Source organism: Lepidochelys olivacea, assembly GCF_965140295.1.
Source record: "Lepidochelys olivacea isolate rLepOli2 genome assembly, chromosome: 16".
Classification (NCBI taxonomy): Eukaryota; Metazoa; Chordata; order Testudines; family Cheloniidae; genus Lepidochelys; species Lepidochelys olivacea.
In genome coordinates this window covers 7,000,894-7,017,116 of record NC_140426.1, presented here as the reverse complement: position 1 = coordinate 7,017,116, position 16,223 = coordinate 7,000,894, and the positions used below count along the sequence as shown (strand labels likewise).

General features: G+C 54.6%; 1 protein-coding gene across 2 annotated transcripts in view; it reads right to left on the bottom strand.

The window, feature by feature from the left end:
* Positions 1–518: 518 nt before the first annotated feature.
* The window catches only part of ANAPC2 (anaphase promoting complex subunit 2), a 32,281-nt gene continuing 16,576 nt past the window's right edge, over positions 519–16,223 (bottom strand). For both annotated transcript variants that reach the window (XM_084649837.1, XM_084649838.1), the window contains 7 exons: positions 7,975–8,156; positions 7,651–7,792; positions 6,590–6,665; positions 5,726–5,929; positions 3,371–3,500; positions 1,861–2,096; positions 519–1,087 (listed from right to left, as the gene is read on the bottom strand). In XM_084649837.1, coding sequence (XP_084505963.1) covers positions 875–1,087; positions 1,861–2,096; positions 3,371–3,500; positions 5,726–5,929; positions 6,590–6,665; positions 7,651–7,792; positions 7,975–8,156 — 1,183 coding nt within the window. In that variant the 3' untranslated portion in view covers positions 519–874. The remainder of the gene's footprint in view (positions 1,088–1,860; positions 2,097–3,370; positions 3,501–5,725; positions 5,930–6,589; positions 6,666–7,650; positions 7,793–7,974; positions 8,157–16,223) is intronic.

Here is a 16,223-nt window from a genome sequence, read left to right as displayed (position 1 = left end):
ACCACTAAGTGACTCCCAACACCTGTACCGTAGGGTCGCATTTGACCAATTATTGCCTGCTCCCTTGCTACCCAGTGCCACAGGCCAAGGGCAGCTGCAGGTTGAAATGGCTGCCCCACCCATCCCCCATTTGAATGGTCAGCCCCCATCTCCCTGGGGGAGTTCTGCAGAGTGGTGAGCCTGCATGAAAGCTTTTCCTCTGCCTATGCCAAGACAAATATGGCAAAAAGAATCCTCTCCTCCCTATGTGCCTTAAGTGTGGCCTCACTCACCACAGCCAGCTGTAGTAGGCTGCTCCAGCCGCATTACAGGACCCAGACGGCTCTTACAGCCAAGAGCCCCAGCTCCCCCGGCATGGGCTGTGAGCAGCACAGGCTGCGTGGAGGCCCGCGTGAAAGTGGAGAGCATCTTTCCCTGCAAACACTGGAATTCAGGTCATACCAGCTCCTCCAGCCCAGGGAGAGGGGATGCCAGAGGGCTCTGCCGGGGGGCCAGAAGGGAAGAAAGGAGTCAATGCATTGTAAGAGAAACACGGCTAGCATTTTTATTAACCAGGGAAATGGGCCCTAGACACCAACACACAGGACAAAATGGGCTTGCTAGCACCAGCTCCTCTGCTCGGCCCAGCTCAAAGGAGCTCTCCAGGTGCACTGTGCTTCAATCCAGAGTACTACTGAGCTGCTATCACCACGCAAAGGGCAGCCAATGGGGAAAAAGCATCCCAGAAACCACAGCAACCCAGCAGAGGGGCAGAACCCGTGCTTAACAGGGGCACCTGGATGTCACCTGAAGCAAGTATAACGGAGGTACTGAAGGCAGGCAAAACGGCTGCAAGGGAGCACAGTGCCCAGGGACTGGTGGGGAGGGTCGCATTCTAGCTGCAGTTCTTAGGCAGGCGATAGACACCGCCAGAGTAGATCAGTTGCTGGTCCCGGACTTTCTTCTGGAGGAAGCCTTGCAGCTCCTGGATGTCAATCTCTGTCACCACAGGACCCGTCATCACAAACATCTTCAGCATGCTGTGAATCCGCTCCAAGGACAAGCTCTCCAGGTTGGTCAGCATCGCCTGAATATACGTCCAGAAAAGCTGCAGGGGGACACAAAGGTAGGGGTAAATCCCAACCACACCCCCAACCTTGGCATCCCACATGCTTCACTACAAATCAGGAAACAGAGACTGGGAGCATACGTACACCTCGAAACAGCATGAAAGGGATCTGCAGGGCTGACAGTGTACGTGTTGCACTCTGCTGCTTTCGGAGCCATACAGACCCGCCCTTTGCATGGTCAATGCCTAACAGTAGAGCTAGGCGTTTTAGGACACAATGCTGAAGAACAAGCTCTGGCCAACAGTGCGCTAACAACTCTCCGTGGCCAAGTGCAGGCTGAATCCCTTCATGTTCCATGGCAGCTCTCTTTATCCTTTCCCAGGGCCCACAGAATCCCTAATGACTGACCCTAACCTTTCTGGCTGCTAGACTTCACACCCCTTCTGAGGAACCCAGGAAGAATGGTGGAGCCCAGGGCATGGCCCAAGGCTCGGCCCAAGGCTCCTCTGGCTGGACAGTGGCCATTTCAAGCCAGAGGAGATGGCTTATCACTACTTTTAGGAATTCCTGGGGCCCTCTGAAAGCAGCTGGTTCTGGGGCAAAGTCCCTCCAGAGACTGGAGACACGGTGTATGGCTGGCTCCTAGCCTGTGCCTCGCAGCCCAGCCTTGAGGTGGGAGCATTAGCCCCATTCACCCTAGACTGGTCATGCTGCTAACTGGAGGCGACTGGAACAGAGCAACAAACCACCACACAAAGGAATGGCGAGGATCTTCCCACCCTGGAAACACCCAAGGTGCTCAGGAAAGTACCTGCAACTCCTCCTCTTTCTGGTCAGCCTGTGATGCCATGGCAGAGTCACCTTCTTCATCACTGTCTATCAGAACCACCTTCTCCACCTGATCCTTCTGCTCCTCCTCAATCACTGTGAATGTGCCCTGGGGATCCTCCCGTAGGACGCCCTGCTGCAGCCACAGGGTCATCTTACGCCTCAGCGATGTCACGGGAACCTTCAGCAGTTCACTCAGCTCCGCCAGCGTCCACGTGCCTGAGGGAGACCACAGGCACCACGAGGAAGAGCAGAGTCACTTCCTGGTATGGGAATTGGACTGAGGACAGGAATGCCCAGCCCAGCATCAAGATAACACCGCCACCGCACAGGCCTGAGCCTGCATACCATCAGCACAGGCAATGCCAGAGCAGATCACACTAGCACTCCCTCTGGCCCAGTGTCCTGTCCCCAGCAGCAACTTCCTGTCGAGCGAGCCTGCACAGGAAGGGCAAGAATCGCCATGGTGGGCTATTCTGGGATCATGTGTATCCCAAACCCTGTATGTGAAGGGCAGGCTTAGATGCCTACGCAGGATTCTAGCCCTTCTAATGTAACAGTGGATGTTTGTGTTATTCACATCAATGGCCAGGCCTTTTCTGAAGCCTGTTAAGCACTTGGCTTCTCTAACCTCATTACAATGAGTTCTTCAGGCTAACTATGTTGTGTGAAAGAAAGATTTCCTTTTGCCAGTGCCAGCTCTGCTGCCCTGCAGTGTCACTGAATACACAAATCAGGTTCACTCCTTTATCACGTCCCCTCTCATCTCAACAGTCGTCCCACCCCAGCCCCCAACCTAGGAAGTCACTGAATAGGCTACTCAGAGGGAACTGCTGCAATCTCTCTGCACTTGGGATGGCACTGGACTGGCACCACCAGAGGGAGGGAGCTGTGGGGCAGGGTGTGAGAGCAGGGAGGGAGCAGGCAGATGTGACGGGAACTGAGGGAGGAGCTGCAAGTGGACAGAGTAGTCAGGGGGGTAACTGCGCAATGTGTTCCTGAAAGCAGGCTGTGCGCTGAGCTGCTGTGCAGGGGAATGGCCTCTCTCAGGGAAGCACTAAGAGTAGCAGCCCACAGCCAGAATCAGTGGCCTCTGGATCTGCTACCCTAAGTCTCCAAGTGTTAGGTCTGTGTGAGCAGAAGGGGCCTGTCCTGCCCAGCAGAGGGCAGTGGTGAACACAACTACAAAAGCAGTTTCTCCTCCCTTGGTGTTCACACCTCAACTGCTAGAAGAGGGCCTCAGCCTCCCTGATTGAACTAACCTCGTTATCCCTAGCATGATTCTTGCTTGCATATTTATACCTGCCTCTGGAAATTTCCACTACATGCATCCCACGAAGTGGGTATTCACCCATGAAAGCTTATGCTCCAGTACGTCTGTCTATAAGGTGCCACAGGACTCTTTGCCGCTTTTACAGATCCAGACTAACACGGCTCCCCCCCCCGATACTTGACGCCAGGGAGTGTGGCTGGGCCCACCTGGCCTCACTCACTCTTGCTCTGGAAGTGCAGGATGATGGCTGCATGCACAGGAGACACGGAGAGGGAGACGGTGCGATCTGCCAGCTCCACATCCAGGTTCACCAGGCCCAGGTGATGCTTCCAATTGAGAGTCCTCATGGCCTGGAAGCAGAAGAAGCAGCTGCTCACACTTCACATGCACGACAGGTCACTCACTGACTGTTATCACACTGACTGCCACTCATGAATAGAACAGCCACTCCCTGCAGCCTGCACCGTGCTCAGCCCCACATAGCCACTGCTCTCCCACAAGACAGAGGCACAGCCCTCCCCCACCACCTGACAGTTCCTCAGCCCTCCGGGCCCAACCTCTTCCACCCCTCCCCGCCCCATACAGGCCATTGCCCAGTCCCTCCCTTTCTGACACTGGCCCTGCATCACCTCTTCCCAATCTGCCCTGCTGCAGCACAGCCTGAAGAAGGCCTGAGGGCAGATGGACTCGTTTCTATCCAGAAGCGCTATTCAATCGGAGCAGGATTCCATTAGGAGTGACGCAGCCTCTCCAAGGTGGGAATGGGTGTCACCTCGTAGGCCGAGAGCCCTCTGCCCACTGGGCCAGGGATGTAAACCATTAGACAGAGGCTATTTGGCATTTCCTCCCTAGACAGTCTCCTGGAGGCGGGGAGGGCACTGGCACCCCACACCATGAGCATCCCCACCCCCAGTAGGCATTTGCCGATGGGGAGAAGGCTAGACACAGGCGGGCTGTCTGGCATGACAACGATCCCAGGAAGCCCCGCAACCCGGCCAACTCTCCGCCTGAGACAGAATTGGATCACAGACAGCAAGAGGGTGGGCAGTGGGGACTGAATTCATGAGAAGCCAGGTTTCCATTTGCTCTCACCACGCTGAGGCCGCTGCATGGAGGTTAGCTCATGAGACCCAACTGGGTTTCCGGGCACACACATCTCTCGCTGCTTTGAATTCAGTTGCTTTTTCTAAACTGATGCACTCATGTGTGAACATTTATAATGGTTTTAAACAGGTTCTACTGGTTTAGCTGGTGCCTGTAGAATGTATTCACACAAGCTAAGCTGCTCTAAGGTGTGTGAAATCAATACGGGAGCATCCCCACACAGAGCTGCCCCAGGTTTCCTACATGGGGATAAAATCATCCCTTCTGTTAAACCACTGCCACTGTGCAGGGCTGGCCTCAGCCAACAGGCATCCTACAAACTGGCTCTTTGGTCTTATTAATGTTTGCTCTCGGCTCTGCCTGGCATGCAGCAGCCTGGGTAAGTCCATACAGCTGGCTCCACAGAGATGAGAACCCCTCACCTCTGTGTAGTGGGGAAGGAGTTCCTGGAGCAGGGGTGGGAAATTGTATTTAGGGGTGGGGTGGGGGAGGAGGTGCGGAGGGGTGTGCAGGAACGGGCTCAGGGCAAGGGATTGGGGCAGAGGAGGGGTGCAGGGTGCAGCAGGGCGCTCAGGGAAGGGGGTTGGGGTGCAGGAGCAGTGTGGAGTGTGGCAGGGGGCTCAGGGCAGGGAGTTGGGAAACGGTGTGCAGGAGGGGTTTGGGCTCTGGCCCAGCACCGCTTACCTAAAGCGGCCCTGGGGTGGCAGTGGCAGGCTCCGGGGCCAGGGCAGGCTCCCTGCACGCCTGCCCTGGCCCCAAGCAGCGCTGCTCCGGGAAGCGGCTGGCTCCACGTCCCTGCGCAGCCCCTCCAGGGGGAGCAACACGTGCCGCCCTTGCCACACCTCCAGATACCTCCCCTGAAGCTACCATTGGCCACGGTTCCCCATTCCCAGCCAATGGAGGCAAGGACAACAACACACAAAGCCCTCCGCTCCCCTCCCCCGGGGCCCCAGGGACATGGTGCCAGTGCAGGGCCTGCGGAACCACGGGGGGGCAATCCCGCGGGCTGGATCCAAAGCCCTGAGAGGCCGGATCCAGCCCGCTGGCCGTAGTTTGCCCACCCCTGTCCTGCAGCCTCCACCTTGACACAAGGTCTAGTTAAAGGTGCATGGACAGAGGTGTCTTCTGCCACAAAGGGCTACAGGAGATGAGGGGAGAAGACTAAGGACCCAGGAGGAGACGTGCATTGCCAGGGATGCAGGCAACAAGTGGAACCAGATGGGGAGCAAAAGCACCTTGGAAGGGCCAAGAACACAGCTTTGGCAGCAACCAGCCATTTCTCTTTCTAATTACTCTCCATGCTGCCTCCAGCTTCTCCACCTGCTCTGAAGGCCCCTGGTGGAACAGGCTCTCCAAAGCCAAGGGTGAAGGAGCCCCGCTCTGTATTCTCTCTCGTGGGTGCCAACCGTCCCCCATTGCTAACTGCAAGGCATCCCCTGCCCTAGCTAGACAGATCACAGGACTCCCTCACCTTTAACTTCTCATACTTCTTGGAATAGGCTTCCATGGCCTCCTTAATTTGCTCGGGGAGCTCCAGCTTCTCCTCTTTCAGTGGCGGCCAGAACTCGCTAGACAGGATGACAGCAACGAGGCTAAATGGGGGCCTCTCCTCCTCTGGGAGCTTCTCTTCCTCATCACGGATGTTGGTGTTAATGCGCCGCGAGTCAGCCATATCCTGGGGAGAGGCAGGACACAGCACCTAGTTCAAAGTGCCTGCTCTTCTCCTGGCCAGGCTCCGAAGCAGAGCCAGGGCTGGGCCCCACAGCAGGCCAGAGGTCACAGGGGCCATCACAAAGGAAGAGAGACTTGAGCTGGAGATCGGGGCATGAGAACTGTCTGAAGGGGAGGATGGGGACATTAGGTGGCTGTTTGTCCCCACTATCCACTGAGGAGAACACCAGACTGGCTTTAGCACAGACCACCAGGGACAAGCGGAGATTGCCCCACACCTGCAGCCAAGTTGCTGCCTCTGCTGTACCTGCTCTAGTGACAGATGGGATGACAGCCCCAGATTCACCAGCCCAACCCACTCAAGGGCTCAAATATGGAAGGACTTTGACCACAGTGCTGGGATGCCCACATCACTCTCACTCCCCATGGATTCCCCTCAATCTCTCACTCAGAGTCCCGGGGAGCCCCTCTCATTCCCCATGGTGCTTCTGTCCCCCTCCAAAAGGCCCCCCCTTACTCTGCAATACCCCCAGAGGCCCCTCTCCAAGGTACGGGCTCAGATTTAAGGCAAGCATCCCACAGGCGACCCCTGGCTGCCATTCTCTGAGACACCCTGAGATGTGCTGTGGCGCACGCACCAAGCCCTGGATCATCAACAACCTACTTTTAACATGACTTCACAATAGTGCATCTGGGCTTCGCCAAATCGCAGCTTCAGCAGCTCCACGTTGCGGATTTCCCTGACGACAGAGGCAGAGGATCACAAGCAAGACACTGGGAAAGAGAAGCTGAGCCGCCCCCCCCCCCACAGAGCACAGCAGGGAATGGCAGTCCCTTGGAACACGCTGTCCCTGCAGTCTCTGCTATCTCAGGCAGATGGTCCCAAGCATTTGAGTGAGGAGGGACTCGCCTGCATCCATCGTTCACCCCTCTGAGCCTGGGGCTGCTGCAGGAACTTCCCATCCCCCTGCCGTTGGGCTGGCAGTTTGTACCTGCCCTGGCCATCCCTAACTGACAACACAGGAGCATGCCTGGCCCCCTTGCCAGCTATTCATGCCAGAGCGTCTGGCTTTCATTAGCCCCATTCTAAAGGTGCAAGAACCAACGTGACTTGCCCAAGGTCAGCAAGCAAGTCAGAGGCAGAGCTGGGGACAGAACCCAGGTCTCCTGACTCCCAGTCCCATGCTCTTCCTACTGGGCAATGCTGCCTCCCCACATAACGGCCTCTGCAGGCCTTCAGTTCCCCTGAAGCAGATGTGATGGAGCCAGGAGGATCCTGGGGAGGGACAAAGCCTGCTCTTTTCCCTGGACTCCAACTCTTTTCCCTCATTGAGCAGCACAGTGTCCTCTTCCTAGCATCTCAGGGCTGCATAGGGTATGCTGTGCAGCCAGCTGGGCCCAGGACGGCCTGTCAGACTGAGAGGCCAGGGATTCAGCTCTGTGGCTGACCTTGCCTTCAAAAGATTCTGGCCTGCACTGCCAGGTTCCCTGCCTCTGATGGCTCATGCTGCTCTCCTGGTGCTAGCCACACAAAGCCAGAGGCCATTTCACTCCAGTCTCCGTCCGATGACAAGTGTCCAAGTAGACAGCCACAGCTCAGTGGGTGGGATCACGGATTTTAGGCTGGGAACCCAGAACTGCAGAGACAGCCCCACATCCCCTTTCCCGGGACTACCTGGCTGGAGCATCTCCCCTGCAGATCCTGGGGGCGGGTGCAGGCCTCACCTTTCAGCGCTGTAGTTGAACTGGTGGAGCAGACGGTCAGCCAACAGCGTGCGGTACTCATTGATGAACAGATCCTTGCTCCCATAGATGCTCACCAGCAGGCTGATGATGTCCGAGGAGCGGCGCTTGGAACTCAACTTCCCTAAGAAGACAAGCCAGAACAGAACATGAGAGACAGTCTCCCCACCTCCCCAGGCTCGGCCCCACGGAGGGCCTGGGGACAAGCAGCGCTCACACCACCATAAAAGGGAACAAGGAGGAAGTCATGGGCTGCAGAACGTTCAGGTCAGGATGGGGGCAGCTGCTCCGATCCTAGTGTCTAACCTGGGTCAGCATCAACTGGGTCAGGCAGCCAGTCCTCTGGCTCAGAGATGTCATCGTCACTCTCCTGGCCATTTTCCAGCGTCACTGGGTCAGCTTTCGAAAGCTCATTGGCTAAGTCACCAGACCCTTCGGCATCGCCCGTTAGACCTGCCACAATTTGCCGCACTGTGTCCTCCCTGGTCCTGTCCGAAAGCAGGAGATCAAATGGGGTGGGGGGGGTCAGCAAAGGAGTAAGCACAGACCAGCCTGGCATGAGATGTACAGATGACAAACACAAAAACTGGGGGAGTAGTAAATTATTAACTGCACAGGTCACTAACGAAGAGGACCAGAGCACTTGGTAAACTGGGCGCAGGCAAACAATATGCATTTTAAATGTGGCTAAATGCAAATGTATACACCTCAGAAAAAAGAACGTAAACCATGCTTACAGGGTGGGGGCCTCTATCCTGGAAAGCAGTGACTCTGAAAAGGATCTGGGGGTTGTGGTGGATAAATCAGCCTAACATGAGCTCCTTATGTGACCAAAAGAGCTAATATGAACCTGGGAAGCATAGACAGGGGAATCTTATTTCACCTCGGTATTTGGCACTGGTGTGACTGCTGCTGGAATCCTGTGTACGTTTCTGGTGTGCTCAATTCAAGAAGGATGTTGATAAATTGGAGAGGGTTCGGAGAAGAGCCATGAGAACGATTATAGGATAAGAAAACATGCTTTATAGTGACAGACTCAAGGAGTTCAATCTATTTAGCTCAAGAAAGAGAAGGTTAAGGGATGACCTGACTACAGTCTTCAAGTACCTACTGTCACAGAGCCCCCGGGCGATGCTCTGGAACTACTCCATATGAAGCTTGTCAGGACTCTAGGGGAGCCTCCTCTCTGTGAGCAGACTGTCTCCAGGGCAAGAAGCTTACACAGCTTTGACCTTCCTTTGACCTCAGAGCATTCAGCATCCCCTTCTCACACCGTGCGCTTCCCACAGCGAGTCTGTACAGGCAGGGTTTCTGGGGAAGCCAGTGGCCCTGCACCCCAATTCTGCAGTCAGACGTGACTCTCAGCCAGGCAGTAAAACAGAAGGTTTATTAGACAACAGGAACATGGTCTAACACAGAGATTGTAGGTACAGAGAACAGGACCCCTCAGTCAGGTCCATCTTCGGGGGGGGGGGAGCCAGAGCCTCCTCTGGCCCTCCCTCCATTTCTCCTGCCACCTCCAAACTGAAACTCTACAGCCCCTCCTCTCGCCTTTGTCTCTTTCCGGGGCCAGGAGGCCACCTGATCTCTTTGTTCTCCAATACCTTCAGCTCACACCTTGCAGGGGAGAGGCCCAGGCCATCAGTTGCCAGGAGACAGGGTGTCGGCCATTCTCTGTCTAGACAGCCTCACACTGGCCCTCTAAGGTTCTGCAACAATCACACAGCTTATCCCACCACCCAGATACTTAAGAAATGCATTGGGGAAACTGAGGCACCCACAGAGTATTCAGAGAGAACATTAAGAACAGTCCCACTTCGTCACATCTCTCTCCCCTTTGAGACCGAACTGAACGGGGTCACTTTAGCCGGTGACCTGGGGAATTCGAACCCACCAACGTTCCCATGCATCTCTCCAATTTCTTGGAGAGAGTTACACCAGACCCTTCCAGTTTCAGGCCCACCTTAGGTTGGGCATGCTCGATGGCACTCGCAGGCTGCATTTGGGAAGGTTTATGCGGCCCTTGCCCTTTTGCCATCCCAAAACCCCTGGGGTTCAAACTGGGACCAGGTCTTCTTCCAGTGCTCCAGTCTGGAGGGCTGTGATTCAGGCTCTCTTGGTTAACTGCCCCCATCTTGACCTTGGCCACCCTCTGACCAGGTGTGTCTGTCACCAGCAGCTCGGCATCAGCCCCTTTCATTGGATGCAGCCACATCAGGGCAGAGTGGTCAGTATACACAGTAAAGCGAAGCCCAAATAGGTACAGCCGCAGCTTTTTAAGGGCCTGCACCATGGCCAAGCATTTCTTCTCTATGGCCACATAATTCTGCTCCCGGGGCAGCACTTCTTGCTCAGGTACCCGATGGGGTGTCTCTCCCACTTAGCATTGGCTTGCATCAGCACCACACCCAGCCCTGAGTCTGAGGCGTTGGTGAACACTGTAAAGGCCTTGGCAAAGTCTGGGTTTACCAGATTTACCGGCCCATGGATTAGAGCCTCCTTCAACACACAGAGCCCTCTGGCACTGTTCGGTCCAGACCAGCTTGTATGGCTCCCCCTTCTTACATAGCTCAGTGATGGGGGCAGCTAGGGAGCTCAAGTGGGCTACAAACCTCCAGTAGTACCCCGCCATCCCAATAAAGGCCTGGACCTGTTTCTTGGTCTGGGGAACAGGCCAATCTCTGATCATCTCCACCTTACACTTTTCAGCTTTTACCATCAGTCTTGTCCCCTTGGGGCAGCCCAGCACCCTCTTCACCCGGGACATGTGTTCCTCCCAGGTCTGGCTAAAGACACAGATGTCATCAATGCACGCCAGGGCCAAGTTCTCCATCCCCCTCAGTAACCAATCCACCCGGTGCTGGGAGGTGGCTGACGCCCCCTTGAGGTCGAAAGGCAGGACCAGGAACTCAAAGAGCCGCAAAGGGGTAGGTCAAGGCAGATTTCAACCTGGCATCTGGACCCAAAGGCACCTGCCAGTCGCCCTTGGTGAGATCCATAGTAGAGAGGTAATGAGCCCCCCACCCCGAGCCTGTCTAGAATCTCACCAGGCCTAGGCACGGGGCAGGCATCAGACACGGTGATGGCATTAAGCTTCCAATAGTCCACACAGAATTGGATCGACCCATCTTTCTTGGGGACCAGCCCCACAGGGGAGGCCCATAGGCTGTGGAACAGCTGGATCACCTCTAAAACCAGCATGTCCTTGACCTCTCTCTCCAGGTTCTGGGCTGTTTTCCCAGTGACTCTGAACGTGGGACACCTGATGGGAGGATTGGCTCCCAGCTCAGTGAAGTGATCCACCATTGCCAGTTCATGCTGCTGCTGTTGCTCCTGCAGCTCTTCCTCGGGCTCTTGCTGTCTCTCACGGTCCTCTCACTCTCTCAGACTCAGCTCCAATCCCATCCATCTCCGATCCCCTGATGAGGAGCCCAATCTTGAAGACCCCCATCTGGTTGGGGACAGGACTCTTGGGGATGCCTGGCTGCCACTCCAGCTGCTCCCAGATCCTCTTGTAGCCCCATTTGGGTCAGGAATCTGCTCCTTAGAGCGGTCATCGTCCTGCAGCTGCACAATTAACTGTGCTTTGGTGAACTTTCCAATGCGTAACCCTCTCTTTTGGCACAGGTTTACAATGTCCTTCTTAAGGAGATGGTGATAGGCCATCACTTCGCTGTTCCCAAGTTGTTGTGGACTCGCAGGCCAGTGTGCTCTCAGCTCCCCACAGTTTCCAGGAAGAACCTCTAGTGTGCCAGCCCTTCTCCAGGTCACCACCTCTCCAGGGTCAAGCCGCAGACTCCTCCGCCCCTGAGACTGCACACTGCAGTCCTCAGGGGGATCCCATTACTGCAACAGTCCTTCTTGCTGGTCATACTCTCCCAGGGGTTAAGCGTAGCTCCTTCGCCCCGAAACCGCCCCTCTCTGAGCCTTCACAGCACGCCTGGTCCTTGTTAATCCCCCTTCAATTTACTGCTCCCCAGTCACTTACTGCAAGAAGCACCATTCATGGGGTGCAGTACATGCCCCCACTGCCACCAGTTGTCACGGAGTCACCGGGCGATGCTCTGGAACTACTCCATATGAAGCCTGTCAGGACTCTAGGGGAGCCTCCTCTCTGTGAGCAGACTGTCTCCAGGGCAAGAAGCTTACACAGCTTTGACCTTCCTTTGACCTCAGAGCATTCAGCATCCCCTTCTCACACCGTGCGCTTCCCACAGCGAATCTGTACAGGCAGGGTTTCTGGGGAAGCCAGTGGCCCTGCACCCCAATTCTGCAGTCAGACGTGACTCTCAGCCAGGTAGTAAAACAGAAGGTTTATTAGACAACAGGAACATGGTCTAACACAGAGCTTGTAGGTACAGAGAACAGGACCCCTCAGTCAGGTCCATCTTGGGGGGCAGGGAGGCCAGAGCCTCCTCTGGTCCTCCCTCCATTTCCCCGGCCACCTCCAAACTGAACTCTCCAGGCCCTCCTCTCACCTTTGTCTCTTTCCCAGGCCAGGAGGCCACCTGATCTCTTTGTTCTCCAACACCTTCAGCTCACACCTTGCAGGGGAGGGGCCCAGGCCATCAGCTGCCAGGAGAAAGGGTGTAGCCATTCTCTGTCTAGACAGCTTCACACTGGCCCTCTAAGCCCTGGTCTACACGAGGACTTTAGGTCGAATTTAGCAGCGTTAAATCGATGTAAACCTGCACCCGTCCACACAATGAAGCCCTTTATTTCGACTTAAAGGGCTCTTAAAATCGATTTCCTTACTCCATCCCTGACAAGTGGATTAGCGCTTAAATCGACGTTGCCGGCTCGAATTTGGGGTACTGTGGACACAATTCGATGGTATTGGCCTCCGGGAGCTATCCCAGAGTGCTCCATTATGACCGCTCTGGACAGCACTCTCAACTCAGATGCACTGGTCAGGTAGACAGGAAAAGAACCGCGAACTTTTGAATCTCATTTCCTGTTTGGTCAGCGTGGCAAGCTGCAGGTGACCATGCAGAGCTCATCAGCACAGGTGACCATGATGGAGTCCCAGAATCGCAAAAGAGCTCCAGCATGGACCGAACGGGAGGTACGGGATCTGATCGCTGTTTGGGGAGAGGAATCCGTGCTATCAGAACTCCGTTCCAGTTTTCGAAATGCCAAAACCTTTGTCAAAATCTCCCAGGGCATGAAGCACAGAGGCCATAACAGGGACCCGAAGCAGTGCCACGTGAAACTGAAGGAGCTGAGGCAAGCCTACCAGAAAACCAGAGAGGCGAACAGCCGCTCTGGGTCAGAGCCCCAAACATGCCGCTTCTATGATGAGCTGCATGCCATTTTAGGGGGTTCAGCCACCACTACCCCAGCCGTGTTGTTTGACTCCTTCAATGGAGATGGAGGCAATACGGAAGCAGGTTTTGGGGACGAAGAAGATGATGATGATGAGGAGGTTGTAGATAGCTCACAGCAAGCAAGCGGAGAAACCGGTTTTTCCGACAGCCAGGAACTGTTTCTCACCCTAGACCTGGAGCCAGTACCCCCCGAACCCACCCAAGGCTGCCTCCTGGACCCAGCAGGCGGAGAAGGGACCTCTGGTGAGTGTACCTTTTAAAATACTATACATGGTTTAAAAGCAAGCATGTGAAAGGGTTACTTTGCCCTGGCATTTGCGGTTCTCCTAGATGTAGTCCTAAAGCCTTTGCAAAAGGTTTCTGGGGAGGGCAGCCTTATTGCGTCCTTCATGGTAGGACACTTTACCACTCCAGGCCAGTAACACGTACTCGGGAATCATTGTAGAACAAAGCATTGCAGTGTATGTTTGCTGGCATTCAAACAACATCCGTTCTTTATCTCTCTGTGTTATCCTCAGGAGAGTGAGATCTAATTCATGGTCACCTGGTTGAAATAGAGTGCTTTTCTTCAGGGGACACTCAGAGGAGCCCATTCCTGCTGGGCTGTTTGCCTGTGGCTAAACAGAAATGTTCCCCGCTGTTAGCCACAGGGAGGGGGGAAGGTTGAGGGGGTAGTCACGCAGTGGGAGGAGGCAAAATGCGACCTTGTAACGAAAGCACATGTGCTATGTATGTAATGTTAACAGCAAGGTTTACCCTGAAAGAGTGTAGCCACTGTTTTATAAAATGTGTCTTTTTAAATACCACTGTCCCTTTTTTTTCCCTCCACCAGCTGCATGTGTTTCAATGATCACAGGATCTTCTCCTTCCCAGAGGCTAGCGAAGCTTAGAAAGAAAAAAAAAAACACACTCGCGATGAAATCTTCTCCGAGCTCATGCTGTCCTCCCACACTGACAGAGCACAGACGAATGCGTGGAGGCAAATAATGTCAGAGTGCAGGAAAGCACAAAATGACCGGGAGGAGAGGTGGCTGGCTGAAGAGAGTAAGTGGCGGTCTGAAGAGAGGGCTGAAGCTCAAATGTGGCGGCAGCGTGATGAGAGGAGGCAGGATTCAATGCTGAGGCTGCTGCAGGACCAAACCAGTATGCTCCAGTGTATGGTTGAGCTGCAGCAAAGGCAGCTGGAGCACAGACTGCCACTGCAGCCCCTCTGTAACCAACCGCCCTCCTCCCCAAGTTCCATAGCCTCCACACCCAGACGCCCAAGAACGCGGTGGGGGGGCCTCCGGCCAACCAGCCACTCCACCGCAGAGGATTGCCCAAAAAAAAGAAGGCTGTCATTCAATAAATTTTAAAGTTGTAAACTTTTAAAGTGCTGTGCTTAAAGTGCTGTGTGGCATTTTCCTTCCCTCCTCCACCACCCCTCCTGGGCTACCTTGGTAGTCATCCCCCTATTTGTGTGATGAATGAATAAAGAATGCATGAATGTGAAGCAACAATGACTTTATTGCCTCTGCAAGCAGTGATTGAAGGGAGGAGGGGCGGGTGGTTAGCTTACAGGGAAGTAGAGTGAACCAAGGGGCGGGGGGTTTCATCAAGGAGAAACAAACAGAACTTTCAAACCGTAGCCTGGCCAGTCATGAAACTGGTTTTCAAAGCTTCTCTGATGCGTACCGCGCCCTCCTGTGCTCTTCTAACCGCCCTGGTGTCTGGCTGCGCGTAACCAGCAGCCAGGCGATTTGCCTCAACCTCCCACCCCGCCATAAACATCTCCCCCTTACTCTCATAGATATTATGTAGCTCACAGCAAGCAGTAATAACAGTGGGAATATTGGTTTCGCTGAGGTCTAAGCGAGTCAGTAAACTGCGCCAGCGCGCCTTTAAACGTCCAAATGCACATTCTACCACCATTCTGCACTTGCTCAGCCTGTAGTTGAACAGCTCCTGACTACTGTCCAGGCTGCCTGTGTACGGCTTCATGAGCCATGGCATTAAGGGGTAGGCTGGGTCCCCAAGGATACATATAGGCATTTCAACATCCCCAACAGTTATTTTCTGGTCTGGGAATAAAGTCCCTTCCTGCAGCTTTTGAAACAGACCAGAGTTCCTGAAGATGCGAGCATCATGCACCTTTCCCGGCCATCCCACGTTGATGTTGGTGAAACGTCCCTTGTGATCCACCAGAGCTTGCAGCACTATCGAAAAGTACCCCTTCCGGTTTATGTAGTCGGCGGCTTGGTGCTCCAGTGCCAAGATAGGGATATGGGTTCCGTCTATAGCCCCACCACAGTTAGGGAATCCCATTGCAGCAAAGCCATCCACTATGACCTGCACATTTCCCAGGGTCACTACCCTTGATATCAGCAGATCTTTGATTGCGTGGGCTACTTGCATCACAGCAGCCCCCACAGTAGATTTGCCCACTCCAAATTGATTCCCAACTGACCGGTAGCTGTCTGGCGTTGCAAGCTTCCACAGGGCTAACGCCACTCGCTTCTCAACTGTGAGGGCTGCTCTCATCTTGGTATTCATGCGCCTCAGGGCAGGGGAAAGCAAGTCACAAAGTTCCATGAAAGTGCCCTTACGCATGCAAAAGTTTCGCAGCCACTGGGAATCGTCCCAGACCTGCAACACTATGCGGTCCCACCAGTCTGTGCTTGTTTCCCGAGCCCAGAATCGGCGTTCCACAGCATGAACCTGCCCCATTAGCACCATGATGCATGCATTGGCAGGGCCCATGCTTTCAGAGAAATCTGTGTCCATGTCCTGATCACTCACGTGACCGTGCTGACGTCGCCTCCTCGCCCGGTATCGCTTTGCCAGGTTCTGGTGCTGCATATACTGCTGGATAACGCGTGTGGTGTTTAATGTGCTCCTAATTGCCAAAGTGAGCTGAGCGGCCTCCATGCTTGCCTTGGTATGGCGTCCGCACAGAAAAAAGGCGCGGAACGATTGTCTGCCATTGCTCTGACGGAGGGAGGGGCGACTGACGACACGGCTTACAGGGTTGGCTTCAGGGAGCTAAAATCAACAAAGGGGGTGTCTTTACATCAAGGAGTATTTCAGGCAGGACTTCACGGAGGGTTCCAATAAGAAATGGTGCACCTAAGTTTTTGTCCTTATTGGAACAAGAAGGTTAGCCTGGCCTCTGATTGATACATGGCTAGATTTACCTCGCTGCACCTTCTCTGTGAGTGACTGCAGTGTGACCTAGAGGAATGAGTCCCC